At 45.9% G+C, this 12,586-nt stretch overlaps 2 protein-coding genes across 2 annotated transcripts in view; both read left to right on the forward strand.

Moving 5' to 3' along the window:
* LOC141101555 (oocyte zinc finger protein XlCOF29-like) lies at positions 1-8,650 on the forward strand. Its single transcript, XM_073590676.1, has 3 exons — positions 1-6; positions 8,147-8,296; positions 8,426-8,650. The coding sequence occupies exons 1-3, from the start codon at positions 1-3 to the stop codon at positions 8,648-8,650; spliced, it is 381 nt and encodes a 126-aa protein (XP_073446777.1).
* LOC141101556 (uncharacterized) overlaps positions 8,647-12,586 on the forward strand; it is a 22,360-nt gene continuing 18,420 nt past the window's right edge. The window contains exons 1-3 of the mRNA XM_073590677.1: positions 8,647-8,668; positions 8,895-8,992; positions 9,191-9,281. Coding sequence (XP_073446778.1) covers positions 8,647-8,668; positions 8,895-8,992; positions 9,191-9,281 — 211 coding nt within the window. The remainder of the gene's footprint in view (positions 8,669-8,894; positions 8,993-9,190; positions 9,282-12,586) is intronic.

Here is a 12,586-nt window from a genome sequence, read left to right on the forward strand (position 1 = left end):
ATGGGGGTAAATGGGTGTATACAGCGTACACTGTGGGGTCTGAGACCGAAGCTGGGGGTATACAGCGTACACAGAGGGGTCTGTGACTGAAGATGGGTGTCGGGATCCCTCAGATTACTCTTTCATCTGAAGGACCGATGTTCTTGGGTGTGAAGCATCATATGTCTCTAATTAAATCAGCTCCGTGGAGAAGAACTACACAGACACCAGCTGTATGGTACAACTCAGGATGCCTCCAAGACGCCTCTGGCTTATCAGTTAGGCTTCCGTCTTTTATAGTAAAGAATTTAAACATTTTACAGACATGCGCAGTACAAATGATTTTACAACTTGTTTTAGACAAAGAAAGTCATTTAGGCGAAAAAGCAGAGGTATTTGACCTTGGTTCACAAGGGAGATGTCTGAGACATCTCCTCGAAGAACAGATAAGGTTTTAAACAAGAGAATGCAACATAGACAGAACTCAATTTAACTCCTTCAGTTCCTATCATTCCCCCCTTTGACATCTTCATTTTCCACAATCTGGAACACTGGATCCTGCAACAACAGCGGATAGTGGCTCGTTCACCAGGTACTATCCCAGGCCGACGGGTTGCCCAAGGGAGACAGGTCCTCTACCTTCTCCATCCCCCAGATACTGAAGCCACGTCCATCATTGCAAGAGTACGCTCCTTCATGCCAGAAATGAGATGTCAATCTAGGACTCAAAGGAATAATAGTTAAATTCTTGTTGTTTACAGTCAAACTTCCTTATCTATTTCTACATCTTTTCTTGCATACAGAGATACACCCAAAAACAAGTTTCAATAGCACATATATTACGAAGATACAAACAACAATGATTTTGGACAGCAACGGTGGTGTTCAATATATCCAATATATCCCATATTTGGTCATCTAAGTAATCTGTAGCCCTGACTAATTTATCCCACATTTGAGTAATCATAGGATAAATAAAAATAGAGCTGACAATTTTATTAGCCACACTCATCTGCACTATATGTGGTCTCCCAGAGAGGCGAGATGTATTGTCAGCAGCTCTTTTGTACAACGTGTGTTTAGGTATGCTCTGAGTATTCAACTGGTCATTCGGAATAACAAAGGTAGCTGGAGTCAAACGTCCCAGAGTACAAGCACCTTTTACCCCTACTGGCAACCATTTATATGCATTGTCTCCACATACCCAGAACATGTCACTAGGTAGGTCCCATAGGGCTGAATGTTGTAATACCAGTCTATGAACTAAATCTATGAACGGAGATACATTCTGAAGCATACACCAATTTGGAAGTTGTCCTAAAGGGCTACAATACCCTACATCGGGATTTCTACAGGTGGGAGTTCCTTTCTCATATCCAGATGACTCGTTGCAAGGTATATTACCTGAAATATTAAAACAAGTTTCATTATTGCCCTGGGGAAATAAATTGGAATACTCCCAGGACGTGTTATGCAACCTTCTTTCTAGCAGTATTGGTTTGAAGGCATCAGTAGAGTGGGAAGTTACATTAAAACTAACTTGTAGGCCATACATTGGAATTTGCCCCAGGTAGGTTAATCGAGTTCTATTCCTGGGTACCCAAGCCCCCCCTTTATATGCCAGATATTGAAGGTATGTATTACTTCCTGAAAGATTACCCTGCCACCAAGGGTATCCTACCCATCCCACAATAGGTATACCGACAGTTGTGTTCCATAACTTCACATTATTTGTGGCATTATTAGCAAGTGTATCAGAACAACTGGTCCAGGCAAATAATTCCTCGGGTGGCATAGGAATAACAAGGAACGGAATACTAGTGGCTGATACTGCTGAATGTGTGCAGATCCAGCAAATGATTTGACCAATCATTTAGTATTTTTTCATGATGTTGTATAAACTTATTATTCAAGGACATTGGAGAATTTAGATTGTCCCACGCAGCTACCATTATTACAGATAATGCAACAAAACCAAACCAAAACATTATGCACTCTTATGCTTTGTTAATTCCTGTGGCTAGTTTGCAATGCGATGCGTGGATCCAGGTTGGTCGTCCTTCCAACTTAACAGAAGTAGGCGTTGTTAGGAGTACTTGGTAAGGTCCTTGATATCGGGGTTCAAGGGTCTTTCTGGAGTGTTTCTTGACATATACGTAATCACCAGGTTGTAGACAATGAGTTCCTTCCACACTATCTGGATCTGGAATGGAAGAGAAAACTAGAGAATGCATTTGAGTTAAATGCTTTTGCAACTGGATTACATAACTTGTCAAATTATCCACATTAAGTGTTAAGACCTGTGGGTAGTACAACGCTGTGTTCGGTGGTCTTCCAAACAGTATCTCGAAGGGTGACAGTTTAGCTTTCCCCGTGGGTGTGTACCTTACTGAGAATAATGCTAATGGGAGACACTCTGGCCATGGTCTATGGGTCTGCTCCATGGTTTTCTGTATTTTCAATTTCAGTGTCCCGTTCATTCTTTCTACCTTCCCTGAACTCTGTGGGTGGTAGGGTGTATGAAATGCCTGTTCTACACCTATCATTTGCATTACATTTTGCATTACCTCAGCAGTAAAGTGTGTACCTCTGTCTGATTCAATTGTTTCAGGGACACCGAATCGTGGTACTAGTTCCATCACCAGTTTCTTTGCAGTGGCTCGAGCTGTAGCCGTTTTCACCGGGTAGGCCTCTGGCCATCCAGAGAAGAGATCTACACATACTAGGATATTTGCATACACTCCTACCTTGGTAGCTGTATGTCGTCAATCTGCCGTCTCTGAAACGGGTAGAGAGGCCTAGGTGTCGCTTTCTTAGGGACTTTTACTGTTTTACCTGGGTTGTGCTGTGCACAGATGAGGCATGATTGTACAAGTTTCGCGGCTGCGCAACTGAAGCCAGGAGCGATCCAGAAGGCATCTACCATGGCACACATGTGACTTTTTGAGGTGTGATTGGGGCCATGTGCTGCTTGCGCCATGATTGGGAACAGGGACTTTGGTGGGCACATTTTATCCTTATTCTCCCATACTCCATTTGAGTTCAGCTCAGCTCCCAGTCTCCCTCGGTGTACCTTCTCTGTTTGGGCAGCCTTTTGCTGGAGGGATTTCAGGACATCTAGACCCAATGTGGCTGGAATACGCTGACTCCCCGCCACCGTCCACTGCTCTCTCTAGGCCGCCTTGTGCTATTTTAGCAGCCTCGTTCGCCCTTCTATTGCCCTCTACCTCCACGGAGTCACCTTTGTGTGTGCTTTTACCTTGACAATGCCAACCTGGACTGGTAACATCAATGCCTCCATCAATTGTTTCACCAGCTCTGCATTTTTAATGGGCTTCGAATCTGTGAAAATATTAGCGACTTTACCTGCAGCGGCTCTACACGCCTCAGTGAGTGCCTTCAACTCTGCCTCCTGCGCCGACATGTGAGGAGAGAGTGGTCCGCTCGGATTACCTCATGTGAGGATACTACTGCATATCCAGTGTAGAATCGTCCATCCTGGTGGTATCTGGGGCCATCTACAAAAAAGAAACTCAAAGTCTGCATTAGGAACAGGTTTTTCATGAACGTGTGCAAACCCAACTGTCTCCTGACTCATCAGTTCTATGCAGACATGTTCATGCGTCATGTCAAAGTATCCTTCCTCACTTGCCAATACGGTCACCAATTCCCCCTTTTCTGAATCCACAGGCAGGAGGGTGGCTGGATTCAGAACGTTACATCTTTTGAGGAGTGACATACTCAGGAATTAGTAGGGCACACTCAAGTCGGAGCTGTCTGGCCATAGACAGATGTTTTGGTTGAACTTGTAGGAGTATGGCATGGATCGTCAGTGTCATCTCACATGCCTTTCCTATTACGTCTCCACTTTTTTCCTTGTGCTCCAGCATACATGACAGGTCGTTTTATTGTCCTTGTTTGCTTAATTTCTTTAGCTACCTTAAGGAGGTCTTTCGGATCTACATGTCTCCATTCAGGTCTGGCTGTCTGTACTGCGTCTCGTAAGTCTTTGTTCATACCGTCAATGAACGCATCCACCAGTATTCTAACATCAAGTGGGTTTATGCAAATGTACCCCATGTCTGCCCATTTCAGCTGTAACCGTCCAAGGTATATCTCTACTCTCTCTCCTCTTTGCTGTGTCACATTAGTCAGGAGTACAGACTGCTCTGATTGTTCCACTGCAGCCCATTGTCTTAGTGACTCACAGTACGTCTCCCCAGATCGTGCAGATTTATCATCCATGCCCCAAGCCTGATTCTTTGTCACATCTGTGTGTCTGTAAAACGGGAATGGTTGGTCCTCAGGGGCAGGCAGCTGCTTCAGCAAAGCTAGCTGGTCAGAGGGGCTCCAGGGATAATACACCTGTATCTTTCTTATTCTAGTCACACTTCTAGGTCCTGATGGGGTTGGCCGTCTGATGTCTACTGTCAGCTTACTCCTCAAGGGCCAATGTCCCTACTACCCACTATCCACACTATTATGTCAGCTTCTTATGATCTTGTCTGGATAGGATTTAGTGCAATTCTCTTAGGTCAGTAGCACAGGTCACACAAGTAGCTATTCAGTCTGGGTTTGTCTGAGTCTGACCACAGTGTTTACAAGTCCATCTGTTTTGTCTGGGTCTCTGGTTACACTTTGTCAATCAAACATTCATAATACACCTTCCACACTGCTGCACATTCTCAAGCATCATTTATTCACTTGCTATTTTCTTCCCTTGTCTGTGCCTTTTTGTACATCCAAACATTCACACTCTGGTATTTTTGCCTTTTTCAATATTTGTCCCACTTGTTTTACTGCTTCCTTCCTTCTCTGTCTCTTGTAATTTGACACAATTTGCTATACAAATCAATCACACAACTAGAAGCAGGTTCAAACACATTAATGACCAAGCAATCACTTACAATTCCCTTCTAAATTAGGCACCATATCTTACTTTTAACTTCCAATCTTCAATTAAGTACTGTTGCTTTAAAATGCACAAATCTTTCAGCGTGTACCTTACGGATAGAATTACAGAGAATTTTGAGCACAGCTCACACTCAGCAGAGATAAGAGCGAAGGGAGAAGAAAAACTACGCAGCTCCATCCTTCACCCCTCCCGTCAGAATGCAGCGTCGTCCTTCACAGAATTCTGTAGTTCTTTAGACTTATCAAAATCAATTTCCACAAAGAAACTCAAAATCACGGGATTTCACTGTAAGGGCAGATAACTGTATAATGAGATTAACCATGCCTTGCCCTTTTTCTGGCCAAATGCATTCAGGAAACTTTACAATGTAATGCCACATATAACACGAACTATATCATTACTCAATTCATTCAGTCTCAGATGTAGATTTGAAATATCTATAACGCATCTGTCCGGCATTCCACCACAACTAGAAAGGTCACAAATCTCTTGACACAAAAATGATGTGTGATGATTCATTCATACGTGCTCATTCACTGATTTTTTTTTTTTTTATACTCAATTACTCATCTCTCATCTTATTCAGAGGTTCTCAAAGACATACATACAAGGATTCACACAGCCTGCCTATCTTGCACTTTGGATTTGATTAATACTTTTTCCAGGTTCTTTGCTGCACTACTTCCATATCTATCCTCAATTATATCACATAACCGATTTCCTTCTTCAGGTATCTTTCCCTGACTGTTCCCCATCTTATCTTTTATTCTTATCCTGTCTCTCTTGTTGTCTTCCTGTTAGTCCCCTGCCTTAGGTGGTGTATTGGGTAAGCTCAAGACTAGGCTCTACTATACCTCGTTACCTTCTTCCTAAGGTGCTAACAGGCTAAATGGAGTGTCTGTTCCTCGGTGTACTACGTGTTTCGTGTACTTATATGCTATGTAGCATCCGAACAGAAATACTCCCACAACACACAGGATTGTAAATAAAGTGTCCATCTACTGGGGTTCTTCAGTCATATCCTGTCACAGGCTCATTTCACGGTCCTGTGCTCATTCGGTCACACTCTTATCTGTCACAAGGTTTATTCGTAAAGGGTGTTGATTTAAGCTTAGGCGGTGACCTCCCCGAAAGGACGCTGTCACATGACCCAGTTAGGCAATATCACCACTCTTTGAACGAATACCTACTGTGCAGCTTATTTTTCTACTTTCCACAACCTTTCAAATCAAAGTAGCCATTCAACAACCTCCTCTATTCCTAGTGCGGAACCGTCTATTGTGAAAAACTTGTCCGTCCGGGCTGCGCAGTATGAACTGTTCACCCAGCCTTATATTCCATAATGTCAGACCTCTCCCATTTTGATTTGCATCAGCTCTTTTTCTAAAAATAGCTGTGCACACACAGAACCTACAGTAACCTCTCATTCGAGCAGAAATTACATATGCGTGTCACACCCGATTTCCTCAGAGTTCTTATATGGACCTGATTTTACGGCCCCCTCCTCTACTAGATTCCCCTTTATACGGACCTTAGTTATAATGATAGATTATGAAGAGCAGAGAAGAGAAAAATTGATCTCTTACCTGGCCAGGTGTTTAGGTCTGCTGTTCACAATTTCATCAGTAACTGGTGTGGTCTGTAGATCGGGTAGTCTTGGAGAGGTGCCTATATCAGGTCCCTGTTTCGGGCGCCAGGAAACTGTCGGGATCCCTCAGATTACTCTTTCATCTGAAGGACCGATGTTCTTGGGTGTGAAGCATCATATGTCTCTAATTAAATCAGCTCCGTGGAGAAGAACTACACAGACACCAGCTGTATAATACCACTCGGGATGCCTCCAAGACGCCTCTGGCTTATCAGTTAGGCTTCCGTCTTTTATAGTAAAGAATTTAAACATTTTACAGACATGCGCAGTACAAATGATTTTACAACTTGTTTTAGACAAAGAAAGTCATTTAGGCGAAAAAGCAGAGGTATTTGACCTTGGTTCACAAGGGAGATGTCTGAGACATCTCCTCGAAGAACAGATAAGGTTTTAAACAAGAGAATGCAACATAGACAGAACTCAATTTAACTCCTTCAGTTCCTATCATGGGGGTATACAGAGTACACAGAGGGGTTCACACAAACACGGCTTCGCTCCGTACACCTCGTACACACACAGCTCCACTCCGTACACCTCGTACACATATGGCTCCGCTCCGTACACCTCGGACACACACGGGTTTGCTCAGTATACCTCGTACACACACGGCTCCGCTCCGTACACCTCGTACATACACGACTCCGCTCAGTACACCTCCTACACACGCGGCTCCACTCCGTACACCTCCTACACACACGGCTCCTTTCCATACACCTTGTACACATGGCTCCGCTCCGTACACCTCCTTCACACGTGGCTCCACTCCGTACACCTCGTACACACGGCTCCGCTCCGTACACCTTGAACACACAGCTCCGCACACCTCGCACACACACGGCTCCGCTCCGTACACCTCATACACACACGGCTCCGCTCCGTACACCTCGTACACAAACGGCTCCGCTCCGTACACCTCGTACACACACGGCTCCGTACACCTCGTACACACACGGCTCCGCTCCGTACACCTCGTACACACACGGCTCCGCTCCGTACACCTCGTACACACACGGCTCCGCTCCGTACACCTCGTACACACACGGCTCCGGTCCGTACACCTCGTACACACACGGTTCTGTTACATCCACCCTGTAAACCCCTCCTGACCCCACACAGAAACTTCCCCTCATCCAGCACCATGACAACCAGCACAGCAGAGTCCTGCACACACTGAGGCCCCTGATCATGTGACCCCTGACTCCTCCCCTCCTGTGACCTCATCACAGGTCCTGTGCACAGAGCAGCTGTAGAAATCTCCGGCCTCGGGGGTCTCACCAGACTTCGCTCTTTTCTTGCAGGGGCCGCAGTGGATTTCATCCTGGATCCATAGAGCTGAATAGAGGAGCGATGTTCCTTCACTCTGATGGTAATTGATGGTGACGTTGATGAGTCTATGAGGAACGTGTTCAGCTGCCGACTCCGAGGAGGAAACTGCTTGTTGTCTGTGGCCTAAATATATAGGTTTTATTAGTAGATGTCAGGGAAGAAAACTAAACCCTGTAAGATAATAAATCTCCTCCTATGTTTCCCTTATTATCTCCAGTAATTGTATTATTACACAGGATTCTTATGATGTTACATCGGCTCATCTTCTTCTCATTCAGGTCTCTACAATATCGGATCCTCTCAGGGAAGATCTTCTACAGAAGAGAATTTTCCTGATTTACCCATCAAGGATGGATATGGACAGAGACAAGATGGCGGAGAGGATGTTACACCTCACCCTAGAGATCCTCTTCCGTCTCACTGGAGAGGTGAGAGATTCTGATGACGTCACATTACATCATTCTTATCTATGGGAATAACAGATGGACAGAACTGGAGAGGTGAGGACTCTGGAAATGTCTGTAGTGAGATTTATTAATGTGTCTCTCCATAACCAGGATTACACAGTGGTGAAGAAGACCTCTAGTGATCGCTGTCAGGACCCTGTGTCTGAGGGATGGGGAAGACCCCTGAGCCCAATCACGGGGCCTCCACCTCACCCCCTGATCCATGAGGACATCAATGACCAGAAGATCCTAGAACTCATCTACAAGATGACTGAGCTGCTGACTGGAGAGGTGACACTGCTGGGAATGCTGGGACATTATACAGTAACACTATGAAGGGATCGGGGGATGACGGTATCATTGTATGTGTCAGGTTCCTATATGGTGTCAGGATGTCGCTGTCTATTTCTCCATGGAGGAGTGGGAGTATTTAGAAGGACACAGAGATCTGTACAAGAACGTCATAATGGAGGTTCCCCAGCCCCTCACATCTCCAGGTAATAGATAGGACTAAATACACACGGCCTATAATTATCTGTATGTAGAGAATGAATTCAGTCCCTGTATGTGTTTCCTCCAGATCTATCCAGTAAGAGGACAACACCAGAGAGATGTCCCCGTCCTCTTCTTCCACAGGACTGTAACCAAGAAGATCCCAGTGCTCCTCAGGATCATCAGGTAGATGGAGAGAAGGTGTCAGGAGATCTCCCCTATGATGTGTAGACGGCTGTGAAGGTCTTGTGCTCAGTCTTGTTTTATCCACCAGTATTATATGTTTTATACTTGTGTAATGAGAACGGTGGAGATGGCAGGATTAGAGCTGATCATAGATGGGACTTCTCCATCTGTCTGTGACTTTTACAATATTTGTTTCAGGGTGAAGATCTGACCCATATTAATACTACAGAGACATATGTGAGAGATGATGAGCGGTGTAAAGAGGAGATTCCCACATATGACTACCCAGGTTAGTAGTAACCACTGAATGCAGAGAAGTCACAGATTCCTCTCAGTCACCGGCTGTGGCTGCTTTATCGGTGGTGTAGTCCGGCCGTATTACCATGATCACCATTTTCCCTCTAGACCACAACATTCTCCTCCACCCAAAACTGTTCTAATGACTTTGGGCAGTGAAAGCCCTTTTCTATAGAACTTACAACCAATTACATTGTTTCTGATCCTAAGGAATTCAGATTACTGCACAATCTCTCCTGAAATGGGGAGCAATAAGGAATTCAGATTACTGCACAATCTCTCCTGAAATGGGGAGCAATATTATTTTCTCTAATCTTCTGCTCAGGATCCATAGTAGCTCCTATGGTCCACCATAAATGAGGGCAACTCTGGTTTACTGTTTAATCTGTATTTGTAGTTTTCAGTTAATGAGATTCTCGTGCTCTGGGGCGGGGCTGTGGGCGGGGCTGTGGATGGGACTGTGGGCGGGGCTTTATGTGGTGCACTGATTACATATTCCTCTGTATTGGCTTATGACCGGTCGCTGATCCCTCACTGACCTGCCCCCCATTATTACATAATGCATATAATAGCATTGATATTATTGGTGATAATGCCTATAATATTGTGGCCATTGTGAGGCTTAGAAAAAAATTTCATCCAGCAAAATTTCAACTTATCCAGATGTGTATTGATCACCTTGAACCCTCAAGTGCTTCACAGAAGTTAATTATGTAGAGCCGTGAAAATAAAAAATCATATTTTTTTCACAAAAAATGATCGCTTCTCTCTCACCCATGACAGCACCATGGAGAGAGGGGATCCGCCCATCAGGGACAGAAACCTACAGATAAAAAGGGCGGTACCTCTCCTCCGCCCCTGGTTGGGTTCCTGTCCCTGACGGGTGACCTACAGAACCGCAGCAGCTTAACTAATAGGAGATCCAGGGCTGTCCCGTCCGGGGGCTCACAGCGGGGAAGCCCCTGTCATGGCGGGTCGGTTCCTGAAGCCGCCACCGCTGCAGCCGACGGGCTCGACAGGGTGAGCGGGGGGGAGAGGACTGAGCCGCCGCTCTGGAAAGGATTCTGGGGCTGGTGGGGACCCGGGACACACACGGGCAGCGCCATGGTACAGAGGTGTACCAATATGGTGCTGCCCCGGAAATGGATAAATGTCTTCTGAGTCAGCGCACTGCGCACTCCCCGGGGCAGACAGCGGTGCAGTCTGGTAGAGGAGGTGACGTCACGCGCCGCGAAATTCGAAAATGAAAGTGCTGGAATTGCTCCTGGCTGGAGGCGTCCTGTAAGTATGGAAGACAGCGACCAGCAAAGGGAGCAACAGCTCAAGCAGCAGCCTAAGCAGCAGCCCAGGCAACAGCAACACCAGCATCACCGGCAAAAAGAGCAGGACAGGAGTGATGGCCGATCCAGTCGCCACTCCACGCAACGCAGCAGGTCGGCTGCAAGGAGCAAGTCACCATCCTTGGATCAGCCCGTACGGGACCTGAATCCACCTCCCGAACCGGTACCTGCAGCCGCGCATATCTGGTGAGTGACCTTCGAGAATGTTCACCATTGTAATAGACTTCTTTTCCCTTATCAGGGAAAAAAGAAGGGGAAACAAAGAACAGGGAATGCCCCACTTATAGCAGAGCCCTGCGAATCCTGCATACAGGAAGTTCTTTGTGAGGAAACCCCGGATTTCGCCTCGGACCTAAGAGCTGTAATCAGATCAGAGGTTCAGAGTGCCCTTTTATCCCTGAAACAAGGGGAAAAAGTTAAAAGGAAGGACTCTGGAGTGGGTTCCCAGTCAGAAGTCTCGACGTCAGGGGAGGTTACCTCACATACCTCAGTCACCGGCTCATCATCCTCAGACGAGGAAACGGGAGGCCATCATTGTTTTCCCCCAGAGGAGGTAAACACGCTAGTTAAGGCAATAAGATCTACCATGGGGGTGGCAGTCCCTCGCCCTGATAGGTCAGTCCAGGACATAATGTCCGGGCGACTGGGCCAAAAGAAACAGAGTGTTCCCGATAAACGAGAACGTACAGGGCCTTAAAAAAAGAAAAGGGAAAAACCAGAGTGGAAAAACTCCACTGTCCCTTCCCTTAAGAGGAAATATCCCTTTGATGAAGAGGCGTCCACATCTTGGGACAAAGCCCCGACACTAGACGTAGCTGTCGCCAAGGCCTCAAAAAAGTTTTACACTCCCCTTTGAGGACACTTTTAGGGTACTCTGAAGGACCCCTTAGAGAAAATGGCCGATACCTTCCTCAAGGGCGCTTGTGAATCAGCTGGGGGAAATCTGAAGCCAGTTATTGTGGCAATATGTACCTCCAGAGCCCTTATGGTATGGGTGGATCAACTAAAGAGACAGTTAAGGGAAGGTACACCCAGAGAGAAGATTCTGGAATCTATTCCAGTAAATAAGGGGAGCGGTGGCATTCTTGGCGGACTCATCAGCTGACTTGGTGAGATTATCATCTAAAGCAGCAGCCATGTCAAACGCAGCCCAAAGAACGTTGTTGCTCAAATGTTGGCCAGGGGATTTACAAACTAAAATGAACCTAGGTCGATCCCCTGCAAAGGGAAGTTCCTATTCGGGGAGACGATAGATGACATCCTCCAAAAGGCAGGGGATAAAAGAAGGGATTCCCAAATCTGGGTCCTACAGTGTTTGAGGTCCTTTCGTAACAGAAAGTTCTTTCAGAGCAGAAATAGGATGACAGAAGGAGAGATATGGGGTTTCTCTTCGGTAACTCGTCCTGAGACAAGAAACCCTCTTGGTGACAGTTGCCCAAGGTGGGGGGGGGAGTCTAAACCTTTTTCTCCCAGCTTGGAGGGAAATCTCGAACAGCCCTTGGTTGGTAAGTCTGATTGGCTCGGACCTAAGGATAGACTCTCTCTCTCCCACTGTAATGTAATGTCTGCAAAATATGATGTTTTCTGTTGGAACCTTCTAGAAGTCTCCCATTTTCTTATCAGGACATTGCAGCCTGCCATGTTGCTGCAAATCCCCCCTTTCTCTTCCCCCACACACACACACACCAGTGTCTTCATGGGCACAGCTCTGTGAAACCTGAAGCTGTCCATTTCCTGTGAGCAAGGAATGTTAATTAAGCTAGTGGAAAAGATGTTCCTTTGTTCTCTGATCTGTGGCTGAATGAAACTATGGGTGATATTAAAGAGACTGTACCGTAAAAACCATACGCAGCAGAGATATAAAACCCACATTTCTGCGAAGGGCACAAAGCCAGCTGTCTAAACCCCTAAGTTTCACGATTCTCGGACTTCTAGAAAATGAGATATGGATTCCTTC

This window comes from Dendrobates tinctorius, unplaced genomic scaffold, assembly GCF_039654945.1.
Source record: "Dendrobates tinctorius isolate UK_male_01 unplaced genomic scaffold, ASM3965494v1 ptg000119l, whole genome shotgun sequence".
Lineage (NCBI taxonomy): Eukaryota > Metazoa > Chordata > Amphibia > Anura > Dendrobatidae > Dendrobates > Dendrobates tinctorius.